We start from the raw sequence: 21,637 nt of genomic DNA on the forward strand, positions 1-21,637 counted from the left end.
CTGAGAAGATATTGTGCCTTGAAAGAGTATTCAGCCCCCACTATTTTCACATTTTACTCAGTTTCTAAATTTAAAATATATTGAAAGGGTTTTGAGCTAATCGATAAAATATTAAGTCAAATCAAAAGAATTCCAAAACCTGCCAATAATTTGCTAAAAACCAAAATTGTGAGACTGAATAAGTATTTATCTTAACCCTTTGTAATTACGGCGCTACCTTTCCTCAGCTGCAGTAGATAACCCAACCATTACCAACTCACTCAATTTGTAAATGTAGAAAATTGGAAGATCTCCTGAATAAATAACCCCTCTCTCTGTAAAGTTCAAGTTTACAGTAGATTTTCAATGGGCCACACGGCAATGATGACAAAAGAGCATTCAAGACAAATCAGGGAAATGGTAATCTGGGGAAGGGTACAAGACCGTCCAAAGGCAATTTTTATACCCTGGAGCTCAGAACAATCCATCGCGAAGATGAAACCACTGCCTATTCAGGCCAACCCTCTGAACTTAGTCACCAGAGAAGAATGACACCTATAAGACAGGCTGCTACTATGGCACTTTGAGTGAGCTGCAGGCGTCAGTGGCTGCAAATGGAGATGAACTTCATGGCTTCACAATCTCTGAAGGTACTTTTTGTGGCAAGGAAGAAGCCTGACTGAAAAAAAAACTTTGCAAGCACTTAGAAGACACAGTAAATATGTGGAAGAAGACCTTGTGGTCTGATAAGACTGAAGTGGAACATTTTGGCCTCGGCATTAAGCAATACATTGGTGTAAATCATGCTGTTAAATATAGCGAGATCCTGGATAAAAATCTGCTAGCGTCTGACAGAAAGCTCAAACTGAGAAGGAAGTCTACCTTTCAGGACAACGACCCAGAGCACACTGCCGGAGCGGCTTCAAATGAAGAAAATGGATGTCCTTTGAGTGGCGCAGTCAGAATCCTGACGGATCGAACAACGCTAGCAAGACTTCAGGATTACTGTCCACCGCCGGTCATCAACTGACCTGGCACAGCTCCATCATAGTGCAAAGCTAAAAGAGACTCATCCAAAAAGACTACTGGCTGTAATAGCTGAGAGAGGTGGTTCAACTAAGTACTGAGCAAAAGGGGATGAATACGTTTAAAATGCTGCCATTACAGTTTTAGTATTTTTAATTTTTCATACTTTACAAGTGTCCTTGTTTTAGGGGCTCTGCTGTAACATTTTACATTGATTCACAAATTTTAAAAATGTCAGTTAAATTGATCAAAATTCCTGATTCTTACAATCATTTCTGTGAACAAAGTGGTGGTTGGGGAGGTTGTGCTGAATATTTTTAGAAGGCACTATACGTCTCTGTGAGTCTTTGTGTCTATGTTGGTGATAACCTGTCGCCGTTTTGATAACCGGTGTAAGAATTAACTCAAGGCACCTGTGAACCACAGCCCGCAGGACAGCACATCTGAAAACCCGTGACTAACAAAGCGATTCACATAAAATCATTAGCAAGCGGGACACTCTCGGTAACAGCTACCACCTACCTACCGTCTGTAGTGAAATATCCCAATGTGCTTCACAGGCAAAGGTTTGCTGAAAATTGCGGGTGTTATGGAGGAGAGAGGTAGCCAGATTTGGGAAGCGGGGGGGGGGGGGGTTCTGTTGGGTCATTTATTCTATCAGTGGTCAGTTCAGAGGGCACCTGCTTGAAGGACTGGGAGTGGTGTGAACCCCAGACCAGGGAAGGAGAGGTTTACCCATTACTAACGTTGAGTTTTGTTTAAACTAAATCTATCATGATCCGGAAGTAACATTCCTTGGGTTCCACACCCCCTACTTAAACCACTGTGAAAAGGCTCAGCGCCCCCGGGTGAATCAAACGAGCTCGCCGATTAGATTACCGAAATGAGAGCTCTTCGGGTGACCAGTCTGGGGCAACGCCAGTGCTCCTTCACGGCTGAATCTCGGGTGTGGTCGGCATTTCCGTGGCAGACTCGTCACCACTGGGACATGGATGCTGGAATATGTACGGTTTTCCCAGATGTTCCTTATTTACACAGTGCGTGCTCTTCAGCACAGAGGTAAAATACAATTCCTTCACCACTGCCTGAGATGCTACACCAGGGAAGAGTCTACACCTGTTGTTTCGTGAAAACAGTAGAGTGCAAGACCAATTAACTCCGCCACGGATGGTCTCAAGTCTGGCTGTGAAAGGAGGATGATTGGACATGGGACTAGCAACCCCATCCCGTAAAAACCCAGAACTACAGAAACATAACAGAAGTGCAAGGGCCTCATCCCTGGAAGAGGAGCGGTCCGCCAAGAAGACAGGCTACATCTGGGGACATCTTGAAAGACCGGCCCAGGACAGAGGACTCTGGCGACGGCAGATGCCCCAGTAAGGTGGTGGCACACTGCCGGCTCTTGCGTTTGTGAAACACCTTGGGATGTCCAGCTACATAAAGGACGCTGATAAACGCCAGCTGCGGTTGGAAAATCCAAGCAGTGTGTCGGGAGCAGGGCGAGAGGTGGACTTGGTATCTTAATAATCGGGCCACAGGAATTCCTGTGGATAAAGGTTGATGAAGCCTTGTATATACTGGTAGTGGCAAAAATGGTTAACTGTAAACTAGTCCCCAACTTCACAGTGAGTTCCGAGGGAGTCCTTTCAGGAGAGTTCGTGCTAACTACTCCGGAGAGTCGGTTGACCCATGCAAGGCATCTGTTTAAGGCACAAATGTGCAAAGCTGTGGCCGCCCTCTGTCTTGGAGTTGACGATCAGACTCTCAGACGTATATCAGTGAAAGACCACCTAGGTCAGTACGTGACACGCTTGTTCACATGAACATTTCCTTTGTTTGTAGACCGGAAGGGCTGCAGGGAGGTGGGAATCGGCGGAACTAAATTCTGGCCTGTCGGCGTCATTTGCAATTGGCTGTGGGAAGGCGGTGTGCTCTGAGAACGGACCAATGGGGGGGGGGGGGAAGATAAGGCAAGCGGGAGGTCCAATGGTAACAGACCCAAGCTATGGTCTGTTTTGAGCCACCGAGCGCACTGTCCCTGGGGTTTACAGTGGTGAGGGGGAGACTCGGAACGAAACGACGCTCAGCTTCCAAGGCGAAGGCAGGGCTCCCATTCCGAAAGCAACAGCCGCTACTCAGTCGCAAATGAACAAGCAGAACGATCGGTGTAGGTACCACAGTGGGTTCCGGGTCACCTCCGAAACTGTACGGCGGGGAACCCGGAGAGCAAACAGGTTAAGGCCTATTCAGAGAGAGAGCGAGAGAACCCCTCCCTCAGTACCGTTGTTTAGGAGGGATACAGCGAGGATACAAATCAAAAAATTTGAAGCAAGATGGGGGAGGAACTCAGCAGGCCAAGCAGCATCTGTGGAGAAGAAAAACCGTGAACGTTTCAGGTCGAAACGTCGGCTGATTGTTCTGTTCCATAGAAGCGACTTGCCTGCTGAGCTCCTCCCCCATTCTGACTGTGTTTCTTTCGACTTCCAGCATCTGCACATTTTGTCAAAACTAACGTTGAAGACGGTGTGGCAAAGAAGGGGCGGCCCGTGTCGAACTCACAACGATAGGATGGATAGCTGACCATAAACATAAGACATTCCGCAGATGCTGGAAAGCCAGAGCAACACATACTAAATGTTGGGGGAATTCAGCGAGTCAGGCTGAAGGGGAATAAACAGTCGATGACCTGGAAAGGGGAAGATGGCAGGAAAAGGAGGTGAAGGGGGACAAGCTAGAAGTGATAGATGAAGCCAGGGGGGAGAAGGGGTTAAGCACGAAGCTAGGAAATGATAGGTGTAAAGGTAAAAGGCTGCGAAATGAATCTAAAAGAAGAGAGTGGACTGTGGGAGAAAGGGAAGGAGGGCCACCAGGAGTAGGTGAGAAGAGGGAAGAGGCCAGACTGGGCCAATCCCCATAATTGTTCATGCCATCAGGTTAGAGTCTAGCTGACCATTGGGAGGACTGAATTAGAGTCAAATACATTAAATAAGATGCTAAATTTGCTGGGGGGGGGTACTAAGATATTAACAGTCAGTTCTGGGACAGGGATGGTGGGGTAGGGGAGGAACAGATATATTAACAAGTCTGTTCTGGGACAGGGACAGGTGTAGGGGGTTAACCCTTGTGTTCCTTATGGGCCAGGGAAAGTTGGACTCTGGACAGAGTGGTCTGTTCCAGACCTTCATTAACACCTGACCAGAGCCCCACGGGATCTCACAGGGACAGCCACTGTATAAACCGTCCGGGAGAGGCAGCCTGGGTACAGAGTTGTAGCCGCAACTTCACTCTCCCCACAACCTTCAACTGAAGCATTTTACAATGAAGCATATCCAACATGATTAAGGTCAAAAGTAAACGAGATTCTGCAGATGCTGGAAGTCCAGAATAACACACACAAAATGCTGGAGGCACTCAGGTCAGGCAGCAGCTACAGAGGAGAATCAAGTCAATGTTTCGGGCTGAGGTATAACAACGGTCTGACAATCTGATGCAGGGTTTCAACCTGAACACATCAACTACTTATTTCCCTCCGCAGATGCTATCCAACCTGCATTTTAAATGTGTTACTAAGGTCAAAGATACTCAGGAATGTAGGAACGTCAGACGATGAGACGGCTATAGGAGCTGCTTCACCACCTCTTCCTCCTCTCGGGAGAATCTTCCAGCTCCAGTTCCCTAACCTTACCTTTAGCTCCGGCTGATCCGTGCTTTCGGGTTTCCCCGGAAACTTCGCCACTGTTCTTCTCCCCCCAACCCCGCCCCTATCCCGCAACCACCACCCCTACGTGGTGGTGCGGAGGTGCCAAAGGTACATTCAGTAGTCGGACTCCCGGGCAGGCGGCGGAGGATCGGACGGTGGGATTGGGATGTGCCCGCCTGGCGCAGGGCAGGGAGGTTCGGTCCATGGGGAGTCTGTCGAGAACCCCAGGGGTGATCGGAAGGCGGGGTGGAGGCTGCAGCGTGCGGTCAGGACACTCAGGGATGGGGGGCCGCACTGACCCTCAAACTTGGAGCAGTGTGGCTTCCCCCACCCCACGCAAGCGAGGACTTACTCCCCCCGCCCTCCCACACCCCAAGCTGAACCACACCATGTTGTCTATTTTGAAATCCATGCAAAGTCGCAATGGGCCCCGTCAACGGTACAGGACCTCGGGGGTCCGGAGGGGGTGCATGCTTCCGAGTCCGTGTCGCTCTCCCCTTCAGCGATGTACAGCCTGGTCTTGGCCCAGGGGCTGACACCAGGGTAAGGGCCATGGCCAGCGCTTTCCAAGTTGTCCTTGGACTGCGAGATGCTGAAGCCGCTGTAGGAGCGCTCCAGCTCCTCGTGGTCCACCGAGGGGATGGAGATGGATGTGTCGCTGTCCCTCTCTCTCAGCGCCCCATCTGGCCGCTTACAGGCGTGTTCCCTGCCTGGCCCCCCGTGGCTGGACATCCGATCGTGGGAGGTGGAGGGTGGTGGTGGGATCCTGATGAAAGCTGTGCCATCGCCCACAGGCGAGGTGACAAAGGTCAACGTGCCATGGCTGTGACGGCTGAGGCCATTGGCCGAATGTTGGTGAGAGGAGGCTGACGGCGGGCAGCCCTGGGGCGCCAGTGTTGTCCCGGTGTGCCCGGGGAAGGGTCTGAGCACAGTGCACGGGCAGCCACTCTTGTTGGCATTGGTGTTCTTCTCAAGGAGCTCCATGTTGTCCACCGGGCTGTGGTACGGTGGTGCAGGGTCTGGCTCTTTGGAGATGAAGTAAGCCTGGCTCTCCGACTGTGGGATTCCCATCTGCTGCATGTAGATGTTGACTAGGAAGTCTAGCTTCTTCTCCATGGAGTGAACCTGCAACACAGAGAGCCTGGTCACTCATCCCAACCCAGTCACCACTGAACAGCTACCCAATAACTTGCTCATTAATGAGCTTACCCCCCTGACCAGCTACCCAGCAACAAGTCCTCTAACTTGACACCAACAACCCTACAACCAGTCCATTAATGACTTGCTCACTAACCAGCTCATTATGAGTTATGTTCTGACCAACTACACAATTGCCATCCCATTAACTACTTGACCACTAACCAGTTGCCCAATAATCAGCTCACTTAGGAGTTACCAGCTACCCAACAAACCCCTAAATAGCCACCATTAGCTGCCCAAGAACCAACCTATTAACTAGCCACCACTGACTAACCAGCCCATTAACCATCCATTCAGTAACCAGCTGCCCACCAACTAGTCACTCAATAACCATCTACCAAGTAAGCAGTCACCGTGAACCAGCCACCTAATTTTTCCATTTACTAGCTAACCCTAACCAGTAGCCCAACAGCCAAATCCATCCACGAATCAGTTGCCCAGTAACCAAGCCTGTTAAAAAGCCATTCGTTAACAAGCTGGCTATTGAACCCTCATCCACAGACCATTCACACACTAAATCACAACGTTCCAGTCTGCCTTGCTCCGATTTCCCTGTGCCCGTAGTCAGAATGTGACTGCTGTCCTTGGTTTATCACCTCATCGTCCTTTCTCAAGTTAATAACAAGCTCTTTTGCTTTATTAACTTTGAGGGAAGGCTGTCACGTCACATCACTAGGCTCCCCATCACCTTCCTGTGCTCAGACATCATTACATGAGATACGGCTCACTATGGTGATATCATCCACGGAGGGGGTGCTTGCTTCCAAGTCCGTGTCACTCTCCCCTCTCCACGCAACTTCATACATCTTCTTTGCAAAGACCCTTCCTCTCCCGGGGATAAGGTCTTTGGCATTTCTATTGTTCTGTTTTTGTGATGGGGTTGCAAGCCTCATGCCCACCCCATTTTGTGTCCTGCAGACTAAAAGAAAGAGAACTGAAGCCAGCCAGGGGCAGCCGGTTCACTGCCCTTCTCTACAGATACAAAAAGCTCGATGTACCTACACTCACGTCCGCATTAATACACAGACTTCCATGGAGGTGCATTTCAGAGCCAGGTGCAATATGTAACTACTACCTGATGCACTCTGTACACATACCCAGGGTCAAATCTCACTACCCTGCATGAAGTTAACCCCTAGGCTTAACTTATCAGCAGCATCTTCAATAATGAACCAAACTTCACACAGAGGCAAACAGAATCTCGAAATGTGACAGACTATCCCTCTGATCCTGAATCTAATGCTACAGAGTTCTGCCCCATAAGGATTGGATGTCTTATGAGGGCGAGCTAGGACTTTTCTCTTTGGAGTGAAGCAGGATGGAAGACAACTTGGTAAAGATGTACAAGATGATAGAAGTGGGATGCCATGGTATCACAGCGACTATCGTGATGCTGTTGCAGCTCAGGGCATCAAAGTTTGGAGTTCAATTCCGGCATCCTCTGTATGGAGTCTGTACGTCCTCCCCATGGAATGCCTGGGTTTTCTCCAGGTGCTGCGGTTTCCTCTCACAGTTCAAACAAGTAGCAGGTAGTAATTTCATAGATTATTGTAAATTGTCCCAAGTTCAGACTGGGGTTAAATCAGGATTGCTAAGTGGCAAAACTAAATAAAAATAAGAGGCACAGATTTAGTTGATAGCCAGAGACTTTTTCCCAGGACGGAAATGCATAATTTACTGTTATTGGAGGAAAGTATTGGGGGTGGTCAGAGGTAGGTGTTTTACACAGAGACCAGTGGGTGCATGGAAAGCCTTGCTAGTATGGTGTTTGAGGCAGATATATTAGGAACGTTTTATTAACTCATAGACCTAGGAGCAGAAATTCAGCCATTCAGCCCACCATGTCTGCTCTGCCATTCCTGCATGACTATTGTCCCTCTCAACCCAATTCTCTTGCCTTCTCCCCGTAACCTTTGACACCCTGATTAATCAAAAACCTATAAAACTCCACTTTCAACATACTCAATGTCTTTGCTTCTAATGACATCTTGTGGCAATGAAATCTAGATTCACCACCTCTGGCTAGAGATTCCTCCTTATCTTTGTTCTAAAGGGACGTCCCTTTATTCTGAGGCAGTACCCTCTGCTCCTAGACTCCCCAACTACAGGAAACATCCTCTCTACAACCACATTATCTAGGACTTGCAATATTCAAAAGGTTTCAATGAGGTGCCCCCCCCCCCCCCATCATTCTTCTAAACTCCAGTGACTATAGACCCAGAGCCATCAAAAGCTCTTCATATGTTAAGCCTTTATAATTCCCATAATCCCATTTCTTTTGTATTCTAGCCCTCTCGAAATAATGCTAACATTGTATTTGCTTTCCTTACTACCGACTCTACCTACAAGTTAACTTTTGGGGAATTCTGCACGAAGTCTCCCAAGTCCCTTTGCACCTTTGATTCTTTAATTTTCTCCCCCTTTAGAAAACAGACCATTCACTTTTCTACACTATTCCATCTGCCGCTTCTTAGTCCATTCTCCTAATCTGTCTAAATCTTCCTGTAGAGAGCCTGCTTCCTCAGCACTACTTGCCCCTCTTTGTATCATCCACAAACTTGGCCTCAAAGCTATCAACCCCATTATACAAATCGTTAACATTTTAATGTGTAAACTTCCTGCAGCCGCTGAGACATCCTGGACCCTAGCACCTAGGGGGCAACACAATCCTGGCATCTCTTCTGTGGACTCAAACTCCTGGTCTGCCCCAACTATCACCATCACTCTGCCTGACTTTACGCTTCCCTCCTGAGCCTCAGAACTGATCACAGTGCCACTGGGGTATATTTGTGCTGGGGAACTTTACACTGATGCTTTGCTTCTCAAGCCTGCACTAGAAGTGTGAGCATCTCAGAAACAGCCACTCGGATGATCCTGAGTGTATCCATCTCCAGCTTCCGTTCCTTTACCTTGTCAGTCAGGAGCTGCAGTTGGATGCACTTTCCACTGAGGTAGTCATCAGGGAAACTGTCAGGTGCCCTGCTATTATACACATTACAGGAGGAGTGTTCCTCTGCCTACACTTGTTATCCCTCCAACTTCGAGCTTAAGTGCTACCCTGCTCCTTTATCTTAAAAGCCTGACCACTCTAACACTGTCCACTCCAACATTGGCCACTCTGCTTACATGCTTCTTGTTGGTCCCTGCAAAGTACTTAAGAGATTGTTATGATTGCAGCCCGCCAAAGATAGGCACATGGTTTAAAAAAAAAGTGGAGTTGTATGTGAAAGAGAAGGGTTGGCTTGATCTTGGAGTAGGTTTAAAGGTCTGGGATAACATTGTGGGCCAAAGGGCCTGTATTCTATGTTCAATGGACCAATGGGCCGTCTCTGTGCTGTGTGTTTCACTGTGATTGGATCCTCCCTCAGTTTATGCCTCAGGTATCAGGTGACAAATCCTGAACTTGGTAGAGACCACTCTCTACACTAGTTGCCATTCGTTACCTGTCGTTCCATCTTGCCCAGCCGCCCCATCATACTGGGATCTTCTGGAATCTCTGTCTCCGCTGGAATCTTGGAGCGGTCTTTCTCCTGAATCTGGGGACCTCGGCCGACGATTTGGTCGACTCTGCCATTGGGGAGGAGACACACAGACAGCTCAGGAAATAGATTAGAATGTGAAGCAGCCCTGGGCCCAGCAGAACTATGCCATGACGAGCAGAGGTTAGAGTCAGAATGCAAGGCAATAGGTTAGAGGTTACTGGGGCTCTTTAAAGAGAAAGATTTGTCAGAAGAGGAAAGAATTCTTTTTAAGAATAGGTGGAAAGTTTTCTTTTTGTGAAGGGTGGAGGAGGAAATGGTTATGCAAAAAGCCTGAAATTGATCTGAACAGCAATTATCAGAAAGACATTTCCCACGATGCAACTGCAGAGTCATGCAGGTAAGTGAAACCAACAGACAGAAAATTAAGCACAGTCATGAAAAGCTGGCAGCTGAGACATTTACACAGATAGCAGCTGACGGCAAAGGCAATTGTCTTCTACAAACAAGCTGGATAAAGGTAGGCACTCAATAAGCCACTGAAGGGGAGATTACAATCTCCCCAGCCAATGGCATAAGAGTCAACATTGAAGTGAAGAGGAGTGAGCTTTTTTGTATCTCGGTCTCGGTGATTTATATGCAGAGTTATGATTCCACATTCAGCTGGGGTGGTGGCAATAATAATCCATTTATACAGGAGTACCACTCTGAGCCAGAGGTGTAAATTGACAGCAGGGTCAAAACATTCCACTCTGTGGATAGCGAAGTTCTGTCAGTACTAGACCATGCAAAACTTTCTAAATTCAGAGACTAAGATAAACTGCTGGAGCAACTTAGCGGGTCAGGCAGTACCTGTGGAGGTAAAGGGGTGGTCGATGTTTCAGAACCTGCATCGGGACTAAATGCAGTGTCAGGCGCCTTCAGCACAAGAAAGAGTGACCTCAGTTCTCACCTCACTGATGTGCCTGAAAGCCAGCCTCCAAGTACAACTATGTCCAAAACTTGGGAGGGGTGGTGTGCCAAGTGATGAGTGGGAAATGGATTCAGCATGTGGACAAACACACTTCATGTGGGGCTGATGCAGACACCCTCTGGGAGAGAAGGCATCAGGTTGGACAGGGGCCCAGGTCCTCACAGATGTTGCACCATGCCAGGGTGCTGCAGAGAAAGACTCCAGCTTAGGGGAGGGTGAGAAATGCTTGCACTAGTGGAGGTTGTTCCTCTGAGTGGCAGAGCGGGAAAGGGCAACTGCTGTTGGGAGCACTGAGTGTACACAAGAAGGGAGCCAAGTTGGAAGGCACTGTCAGTTTAAGAATTGACACTACCAGGAAGAATCCCCTCTCTGCACTACAAAGGAAGTGCATCGTGGAGCCTAGGATGTGCAAGGAATTTATCTTGGGCACAAGTCTGGGGAAAGGTGTCATAAAAGAATACGGCTTGTAGTCTTGGGCCACATCCAATAAGAAGTTGACACAGGTCAGTCAGATAAGGCTGAGCCAACAAATTTGAAACAACTCATTGAATCGACAAGAAAAAGGGTATGAATGGAGGATTTGGGGAGTACAGCCAGCAACAACTCTGTGGGGACCAAACATCACAGAAGGGGATGCCCCCATGTCTGAAATGTGGAGATTACATTGGGATCAAAAGGAAAACCTGTGCAGCAGAGACTCCTTTTCACAGGTGTTATCTTTTCTGTTCTTTGGCTGTTCATGGAGGCTCAGGGAAACCAAGTGGGTGTGCACACAGCTATTTAGTTTTGTAAATTCACATGCTTTTTAACCAAGCCAATAAAGGCACTTGTCAGTAAATATAGATTCTCTCTGTGCCTAACTCATCATTATTGTTGATGGTTAGTACCTATAACAAAGGAGAAAGGCAAGGGGTGAATTAGAAGACTACAACATGGAGAGGGTTCTGTAAAACCATACTTTGTGTTTTAACCTGTACTGGTTTAAGACAGAACTACACTTGCTTTTATAAAGCACTGAATGGAGAAGTGTGCTGCAGGCTCATCACAGACACTCAGTTTTACGGGATATCTTGAAGAAGACAGCTGCCAGGGGTTTGGAGAAGCAAGTCTAGAGTGAAGGAGCTGACGGGTGTTCAGAGGCAGTGAGGGGGTCAGTGGAGCTGCAGGATTACAGCTTTACACAGCAGCGCAGGGTTTTATCACAAGGTGGAAATGTCTTTAGTTCATCAGGAATAAGCTAGGGAGCAACACAGAAGCGTGGCAGTTAGCACAATGCTTTACAGCACCATCTGTAAAATTGGGGTTCAATTCCTGCTGCTGTCTGTAAGGGGCTTCTTCATTCTCCCTGAGACCATGTGAGTTTCCTCCAGGTGTTCTAGTTTCCTCCAACATTACATATATGGTATTGTGGGCATACTATGTTAGCGCCGAAAGTGTAGTGACATTTGCAGGTCGCCCAGCACAATTCTCACATTTGATTTCACACAAATGGCACATTTCACTGTTTGTTTCAATGTACATGTGACAAATAAAGCTCATCTCTTTTTCAAGAGATATTTAGAAACAGTTGGAAAATTTGTCCTCTCAAGCACCTCGAACCAGCTAATGAGAATCCAACTTGAGAGCTGCTCTTTAAGTTTGTTTAATGTATGAAGAGTGTTTGATAGTACTGAGCCTGTACTTGCTGGAGTTTAAAAGAATGAGGGGTGGTCTAAAAGAAACCTATCAAATGGTGAAAGGCCTTGATAGAGTGGATGTGGAGAGGATGTTTCCTATTGCATGAGAGTCTACGGCCAGAGGGACCTCAGAATAGAGCGACATCCCATTTGAACAGAGATGAGGATGAATTTCATTGGCCAGAGGGTGGTGAATCTGTGGAATTCATTGGGTATATTTAAAGTGGAGGTTTATAAGTTCTTGATTAGTAATCTGATCAAAGGCTATGGGAAGAAGGTCAGGAGAAAGGGGCTGAGAAGGAAACTAAATCAGCCATGGTGGAAAGGCAGAGCGGATTCAATGTGCCAAATGGCCTAATTCTGCTCCTCAGACTTATGCAGGACAGTGCTGGAAGGGTCTAGTGGTTGGGCAGACAGAGGCTGCCCTGGGAATACTTCTATGTTCCTTTGCCCAAGGCCTTTAATTCTGGTGGTCCACCATTTATCCAAGGCGAACTTTGGCATGCCAGCATTGCATGGGTCTCCAAATGGAAGCAGCTGACATGGGTTCCGGTGCCCTTGCCTCAAGGGCAGCCCATGCTTCATTCAACCACATGCTCTCATGCAGCGCCAACCCTAAAGCTCTGATATGGTTTGGTTCCTGTTCAGTCCCCAGCAGCAGGATCACAAAAATTCCCAATTGCTTAAAAAGAAGGCAAAAAGCTTTGAGAACTCTGCAGCACACTACAAGCAATAACAGCTAAACCCCTTCGTCAGTCAACCTAGACTCTCACATAGTGCTGAGGGATCTGGAATTTAACAAAATAATTAGAGGATATTTTGAATAGATCTTACTGTTTTTGTGAAGCAGGTGTATTCTTGTAGAAGGGGTTTGGCTGTTTGAATATATAATTCTTGAGTGAAAAGAAAGAACATTCTGTTGATGAGTCCTAACCTAGGAGAGTATTGGATTGAATCTTTGGAAGTGGTGAGGACTCCTTTAAGCTTCTTATGCCGGGGAGTTGAAGGGGGTGGGGGACCCACAATCATATCTATCCTGGCAGAGTAAATAAGAGAGAACAGCAGCAAATTGCATAGTGAAGTAACGTGAGGAGACAGAAGGAATTCGTATCATCACAGTCAGAGAAACAGCCAACCCCATGGCAGGCATGCCAAGGGCTGGTGGAGAGGTTGGGTAAGGAACTATTTGTCAGTGAGAGCTCCAACATTTGGCTTTCTCCAAAGGAAGGATGAAACGATCAGTTTCCATTGAAGATCATCAAAGCAGCTCCAAATCATGGGCTTTGAATTGGTGCACCTTACTGCCAACCCCACCACCACCACTCTGTGATAGACACAGGAGCATCCGCAGATGCTGGAAACCTTATGTTGCACACGTACAAATTACTGGAGGGACTCAGCAGGTCAGACAGCATCAGTGCAGGGAATGATCATCCCCTTCTTTTCCAGTCTTGGACCTCAACGTGGACTGTTCACTCCCCTCCATAGATGCTACCTGACCTGAGTTCCTCCATAATTTTGTTGTTGCTCACTCTGTGCTTATACATTTCTGCTCTTGTTCCATTCACCTGCCAACGTGGGGAAACATAGACCAAGGGTGAAGGTCGTGGGTCAAGAGTAGAAGTCAAAGAGAGAGTGTGAAGCAGAGTTTGTGACTAAGGATCGCTCAGCCCAGGGGTAAAGGACGAGGCCTCCACAATGTGAAGAGATGAAACTGATCACCAACCATTGTCAGCTGGTGATCTCAGCATCTCTTGTATCAGTGTGCCTCAGAACTAACAGCTGTAAGCCCCACACACCTGGGCTTTAACTCTCCTCTCTCTTATTACACTTCAGCAATCCATCACAGGACACTTTCAAAAGGCAATGCCTCAAAAAGATGGCATCTATCATTAATGAGCCATCACCCAGGACATGCCCTCTTCTCATTGATACCATCAGGCAGGAGGTACAGGAGCCTGAAGAGACACAACATTTCAGGAACAGCTTCTTCACCTCCACCATCAGATTTCTGAATAGACAATGAAAACTACCTTGCTGTTTTTGGACTACTTGTTTCATTTAAATACATACTTTTTTTTTGTATTTTTTAGATTTTTTATTATTATGCACTGCAAGGCAAAAAAAAAATTTCAAACATAAGCTGGTTAAATGAAACCCGACTGATTCTGACACTAGTTCAGACTGCACGATTATCTTTGCATTGTTCTGCTGTTTTAAGCCTGTCATTGTATTGACATCACATTTGCTTTGTGAGCTTTTTGCAAGAAAGGAATTTCATCTTACCCTGGGTGTATATGACTATAAACTTGTCTGAATCTAACAGGCACTGGAGAACAGAAATATGAAAATCTGCCAAACCTTTGCAAGAGTCCATACGGAAAAGTATTGTTTTAATCGTGCTGCAGACACAGGGTTCTGCAATGACGAGGGATTCAGCTTCTCTGCATGTGACGCTGGCTCACCTCACAAGACAGTGGGTGTTAGTTGGCCAGAGATCTCCCCAAGTGCCCTCCACCTCTCACCAACAGTGGGTGTCTAACTGTTGGAGCTCTCTCCAAACAGAAGATATGTGCCCTCTGCCTCTCACCTCCGACCACTTTGGGCATCAGCCATCCAGATCATTCCCCAGTTGTACCAACACCAACATCAGACAGCCCTAAAGTCACTGGTGAAGGTGGCTCCCTTCTACCAGGGAGCTCTGGAACAGGATTCATTCCTGTCACTGAAATGAATTTTGGAGATGGTGGCTCTTTTAACCTGCCTTGTGTCTATTCTCCAGCACCCACTTACCACACCAAAACCCCTCAACCTCTGATTGATTTCCAGCCCCTGACACATTCTGAGGAACCAAATTGAGATGCCACACCCCTTGCATAAAGAACATTTTTCGCCAGTCCTCACCTGCAGCGTTCTGAATTGAAGGATCAGTGGATTTGGCCTAAAGTTTCCTATACACGTTCTACCAAATCCTATAATCTCCTTAAATACCTCAGTCCTTCACTCCTTAATCTCTTTGTTCAGATTACAAGACGGCTGCAATCTGATCTCACAGTTTAACCATTTCAGTCCTGCTAATACAAGTGACTGCGTGGACACCACATCCATCTCGTTCCGTGGTGGGGTTCCCCCACCCCCAATGGAACTATCATACGAGAATTAACCAGAGCTCAGTACAATTTTAAAATAACTCGCCCAAACCCCTTTGAAGAAAAGACAACATCTTGCTAACACTTTGAACTCTTTCGTACACATAAAAGACTACTTAGTGATTGCAATCTCTATAGAGCCAGGCATTGTGTATAAGAATGAACAGCCAGCGTCGATTTCCCCAGGGTGGTGAATCTGTGTCACAGACGGCTTTCGAGGCCAAGTTGCTGGGTATATATAAAGTGAATGTTGATAGGTTCCTGCTTAGTAAAAGTGTCAATGATTATGGGGAGAAGGCAAGAGAATGGGGTTGAGAGGGATAATAAATCAGCCATGATGGAGCAGACCCAATGGCCTAATTCTGCTCCTATGTCTTATGGTCTAATTTTAAGGTGATTGGAGGAAAGTGTGAGGGAGATGTCAAAGTTTTCTTTCCCCCCACAGAATAGGGGGGAGCCAGAGATGGTGATAGAGGCAGATCATTAGAAACATTCAAGAGACGCTTAGAAAGAAAGGCACATGATGAAAGAAAAATGGAGGACTATATAGGAGGGAAGGGTTAGACTGATCTTAGCATAGGTTAAAAGGTCAGCACAACATCATGAACCGATGGGCTGTAAGGTGCTGAAATGCTCTATGTTCATACCAATTAGAACAACTCTTTCTAATATCCAATGGATTGCCCTCAAGAGTTCCCTGCACTAAAACGCAATGTCCACAGTTTGGCTCCCTCACTTACCAAATCAGTGATTCTGAGCAACTTTAGGAAAGTATGCAAGATACTAGAGGTGGTATCAAAACCTTCTGTTCCAAGGAAAAGAGTAGAACTGTCAGCTTCGAACAACCATGAGGTATAGAGCAAGCTGGGGCTCGCCTGAACATAGTGAATTCCTACAGCCGCATTTCTAGAACATAGAAAATCTACAGCACATTACAGGCCCTTCAGCCCACAATGTTGTGCTGACCATGTAACCTACTCTAGAAGCTGACTAGAATTTCCCTACCGCATAGCTGTCTCAGCTCCATGTATCCATTTAAGAGTCTCTTAAAAGACCATGTTGTATCTGCCTCTTACCATCTTCACTGGCAGTGCACCCACCAGCACCAAAACCTACCCCTGACATCCCCTTGTACCTACTTCTAAATGCCTTAAAACTATGCCCCCTCGTGTTAGCCTTTTCCACCCTGGGCTTCATCATCTTCTGGTGATTTTGGTCACGGTGACAGAACCCACTGCACTGATACCCCTCCCAGCAAAGAAACCAGTAAATTCCACCTGCCTCCTGAGTTCCTGCCCCAATATCCTGTTGACCTCATGGTACCAGGGATCAACCCTGTTACAAAGGCTTCCCAGACACCAGCAGGAGCTGGGAACACCCTCTGGGAACCACATCTCTACCAATACACTCCGTCTCTCTAACTACAAGCAACTTCTCACAGGAGCTTTCACATGGTCACACATTAATGGGGGGTTTTCAGTTGGGCAGGAACGCTGCTGTCAAACTGCGCACAGCAGCTCCCCACAGCTTCACGGCAGTGAACAGCTCCAAAGGAGTCTTTGGTCCTGAAGCAGGAAGAGATGGTGATTTAACATCTCTGAAAGATAGCACAACACCCCCAGGATCCCAGTGGGTGCAGCAGAAGGAATTATGTGCGCACTCATAATTCTTTTATAATCCTGCTCAAGATCTTACCTCTCTTACATTTCAACAATCTCCCTCATAACAAGTCAGATTTTTTGAACTATGCTGCTAAACTGGAATTCACCAGGATGATTATGGGAATGAAGGGGGTAACATATGAGGAACGTTTGGCAGCCTTGGGCCTGTACTCACTGGAATTTAGAAGAATGTGGGGGGAGAACTCATTGAAAACTACCAAATGTTGAAAGGACTAGATGTGGATGTAGAGAGGACATTTCCAGTGGTGAGAGTATCCAGAACTAGAGGGCACAACCCCAAAATTGAGGGGCAACCTTTTCGAACAGAGGTAAGGAGGAATTTTTTTAGCCAGAGGGTAGTGAATCTGTGGAATACTCTGCCACAGACTGCAGTGGAGGCCAAGTCTGTGCACATATTTAAGGTGGAATTTGATAGTTTCCTCATCAGTCAGGGCATCGAGGGATATGGCGAGAAGGTAGGTGTATGGGGTTGAGTGGAATCCAGGATCAGCCATGATGGAATGGCAGAGCAGGTTCAATGGGCTGAATGGCCTAATTCTGCTCCTATGTCTTATGATCTAATCAATACCTAAAACTATAAAGGATGCAGACACAGCTGATACACCAGCTCAAAACCTGTCTATTTAACCTTGCTTATAACTAACAGAATTTTGTCTTTTAGTTTCACACTCCCACTTTTTCCCATTGTAAAGCAATTTGTGTGAAAAGGGCTCTATCGGTAAACTATTATTATAATACCACCTAATCAGAGTTTAGAAAGGAAGGTTTTACAGGGCCAGTGAGACATCTATTACCTTATCCGATTCACCTTCTCAGCCTCTTCAGAGAGCAATTGAAATGAAACACATGGGAGCAGAATTAGACCATTCAGCCCATCAAGTCTGCTCTGCCATTCCATCATGGCAGGTTTATTATCCCTCTCAACCCCATTCTCCTGCCTTCTCCCTGTAACCTTTGACACTCTTACTAATCAGGAACCTATCAATCTTCACTTTAAATATACTCAATGACCTGGTCTCCACAGCCATTTGTGGCAATGAATTCCACACATTCACCACCCTCCAGCTAAAGAAATTCCTCCTCATCCCTGTTCTAAAGGGATGTTTCTCTATTCTGAGCCTCAGAATAGAACTTCTAGTTCTAGACTCATTCACTATAGGAAACATCCTCTCCACATCCATTCTATCTAAGGCTTTCAATATTCGAGTTTTTAATGAGATCCACCCCCCTCCCCCCGTTCTCATTCTTCCAAACTCCAGCGAGTACGGGCCTGAAGCTATGAGGCACTCCTCATTCCCAGAATCATTCTTGTAAACCTCCTCTGAACCCTCTCCGATGTCAGCACGTCTTTTCTTAGATAAGGGGCATAAAACTGTTCACCAACTCTGAGTATGATCTGACTAGTGCCTTATAAAGCCTCAACGTTACATCCTTGCTTCTGTATTCTAGTCCTCTCAAAATGAATGTGAACATCGCATTTGCCTTCCTCACACTCACTCACAGATATGGTCATACAATACGATAAACGGCCCTTCGGCCCAGATCGCCCATGCTGACCAAGGTACCTGCCTGAGCAGGTCCTAGTTGCAGATGTTTGCCCTCTATCCCTCTAAACTTCTCCCTCCAAGAGCCTGTGGCTCTATGTGTCTGGATCCAGACTAGAGCATTAACCCTCCTCGATGCTGGCCCTGGGTACTACCCCCCCCTAAAACCTTTCCCTGAATAAGGACAGAACGGCTGGCCCCACAAGCAGCCATCAGTGGATATGGAGAGGATGTTTCCTATGGTGAGGATATCCAGAACTAGAGGGGGATCTTTTAGATCAGAGGTAAGGTGGAATTTTTTTTAGCCAGAGAGTAGTGAATCTGTGAAGTGCTCTGCCGCAAGACTGCGGTGGAGGCCAAGTCCGTGGGTATATTTAAAGCAGAAGTTGATAGTTTCCTGATCAGTTAGGGCATCAAAGGTTACAGGGAGAAGGCAGGAGAATAGGTTTAGAGGGATAATAAATCAGACACATGGGATAGCAGAGCAGACTCGATGGGCCGAATGGTCTAATTATGTTCCTATGTCTTATGGATGTGCACTGTTGCCTGGCTGACACAACTTGAGAGGGGGTGCAAGGAGCAGTAAGTGAGAGGGGGAACTTGCCTCGACTGCAGGTTTTTAATCCTAGACAACATGTCCAAGTGCCCGGCGGAGTACTGCTCGATCACATCCATCACGTCGTAAGGCCGCAGGCTCTCCTTGAACTTCCGCTTGGAAACAAGGAATCGCATAATGCTGCAAAGGAGGTTTCCAGAATATTAGATACAAAGACAGGGGGACGGAGGCAAGGGGCAACTGGAGGAAATTCATTCGGTCACGGGGAGAACAAACAAACTCCTTCACAGGGAATTGAACGGGTTGCTGGTGCTGTCATACCACCCACGGTAGTTCAAAGTGGATGTGTTGGGTAAGGCTCTTTTTTCCACAGAAACGGAGGAGTGGGTGCCTGGAATGCACTGCTGTGGACGATGGTAGCCCATAAATGTGCAGGAGATGGAATGATATGGACAATGTGGAGGCAGAAAGGATTATTACTAGTTAGATTGTGGACCAACGGGCTTGTTCTTGTGCTGTACTGTTCTAGATTCTCTGTGCAATCCCAGGATCCATCTCCAGGGGCCATTCCCACAAGCCATCCCTCAGGGGCCTGTGTTAGCATCCAGCCAGATCTTACCATAACGCTCGGATAGAAACCTTCAGCCCAGGGGTGAGGTCATCAGTGACAAACTCACACTGGCAGCTCCTGTTGTCTGGGATGAGCTCCTCAGGCAGGCTTCCTTGATCTGCAAAACACAACAGCGAGCAGACGGGAAATATGGGCTACACTGCTACCTCAGGGCAGTCCGCCTCTCTATCAGCAACCTCCACAAAACAGGAGGAGGAGGAGCCACAGGAAGAGGCTCATTCAGTCCCTTAAGTCTGCTGAGACTAGGTGTCTCCACTTGACAGTATCCACCCTCCACCAAATCCCCTGGTTCCTCAATCTGCCGTTTCAGGTCTGGTTCATCGGTCTGCCCCAGAGGAGGCTGCACTATCCCAGTCCGGATACTGCAGAGGTTTGCAGAACAGGGACTGCTCTGTCCAGTTCTCTCGGTGACAGGTTGCAACACTCCACTGCCCCACTCTTCCCATAACTTGTCAGCACTCCTCTGGTGCCACAACACTCCCACAGTGTGACTCTGTATTTACACAAAAAATTCTACAAAGTACAAACATTAAGTATTTACAAGACTGAATAAATTCAAATTATTTGTACAGTCAATTCCCTGGGGGGTGGGCACCAATTCTGGAATCCCTCACTGTACCCATTGTGACTGCATGCACCCTCTCCAAAGATAGCTGGGCACAAATGCATCTTCTGAACAGAGGCAGGCAGCTGGCCCTGGCAGAGCCCTTGACTTTCCGCCCCATGGACCTGTGTAAGGCCATCTTGGCCAGGCCCAGGACCAAACCCACCAGGGTATCCTCCTCTCGCCCGCCTCTGCCAAACTGGGTGCCCGTAGATGAGGAGTGAGGGACTAAAGTGCGGGCAGAACCTCAGCAGCAGCTCCTGAGAAACTCAACCTCTCACACTCCACGTACAGGTGGTACACCGACGCCTCCCGCCCACAGAATGTTAAAGCTGGATGGGGTGTCAGTGAACCCGCTCGGGAATCTTGTATGGTACTGCCCGATGCAACACCTTCCATCCCAGGTCCCCAACGTACAGGGGAAGCACCTCCTCCGCTGTCTAATGGTAACATGGTGTGTCCAGTTGGCAGAGCAAGGGGAGGAACTGGAACGTGTGTAGCAGCAGCCACACAAGAAGCACTTTGGAGTGTTGTGGATCGGCACGGTGGGCATCCCAGAGAGACGGCTCACGTTGTGTGGGAGCCTCTCCCGCGTGGTCTCCCGAGGCCTGGGTCCGACGCGCACATTGGTCTGCGGTGGTGCCGGAACCCCGCGCCCTCCCGACCCCCACCATACTATGAACAGGACCGGTCTCCCAGCAACCAGAACGTCATTCCCTAACAGCCCAGGAGCACCCTGCCCCAATGAGGCCAGACCCCAAACCTGCCACGGTCCCCGACAGAAATGGGGTAGATCCCTCAGAGTGGCATGGCCAACACTGTCCGCCGGGATTCGCGTGTCCTCCCGCAGGCAGCACTCTGGTGGAGAAAATGCGTCATCTCAGAGGGTGGTCACGGTACAAGTATCTCTGCAGGCAGAGATCCGCCAGGGAACTGGCCACCCTCCGCAATCGGAAGACTCGGGACCGCTGCAGAGATCCGATGCCTCCTATTTCCCCAGAAGAAGTCCAACAGCCCCTTCTGGGTCCTGGATACAAATACCACGGGTGGGACCAAGGCAGACAGCTGGTACCACACCATGGAGGCATCCAGCAGATTGATCACCAAAGCCCTCGCATGAAGGTGGCCTGACCAACGCTCCAGACAGGCAGAGATCTTGGTCTCCAAATCCTGCCAGTTCGCCACCCAGGCCTCTGTCAAACTCAGGTAGACCTCCAAGTGGAAGAGGTGTGTGGTGTTCCACGCAAATGGCTCAACCCCTCTGGCAGGGAGTCCACTTGGCACTGAACCACCAAGAGGCCCACACTCTTCTCCCAGTTGACCCTTGCAGAGGACACGGCTGAGAAGACCTGACGGCATTCTCACATTCTCTGCAAGTCAACCGGTGACCATAAGGATATCGTAATTGGCGTAAGCCGAGAGGACGACCTCCATGTCC

General features: G+C 47.9%; 1 protein-coding gene across 1 annotated transcript in view; it reads right to left on the reverse strand.

Annotated features, from left to right (window-relative positions):
- Positions 1–3,402: 3,402 nt before the first annotated feature.
- LOC132400010 (potassium voltage-gated channel subfamily KQT member 2) overlaps positions 3,403–21,637 on the reverse strand; it is a 99,969-nt gene continuing 81,734 nt past the window's right edge. The window contains exons 12-16 of the mRNA XM_059981054.1: positions 19,584–19,692; positions 19,013–19,144; positions 12,968–13,069; positions 9,349–9,472; positions 3,403–5,830 (exon numbers count right to left, since the gene is read on the reverse strand). Coding sequence (XP_059837037.1) covers positions 5,102–5,830; positions 9,349–9,472; positions 12,968–13,069; positions 19,013–19,144; positions 19,584–19,692 — 1,196 coding nt within the window. The 3' untranslated portion in view covers positions 3,403–5,101. The remainder of the gene's footprint in view (positions 5,831–9,348; positions 9,473–12,967; positions 13,070–19,012; positions 19,145–19,583; positions 19,693–21,637) is intronic.

This window comes from Hypanus sabinus, chromosome 9, assembly GCF_030144855.1.
Source record: "Hypanus sabinus isolate sHypSab1 chromosome 9, sHypSab1.hap1, whole genome shotgun sequence".
NCBI classification, from domain to species: Eukaryota; Metazoa; Chordata; class Chondrichthyes; order Myliobatiformes; family Dasyatidae; genus Hypanus; species Hypanus sabinus.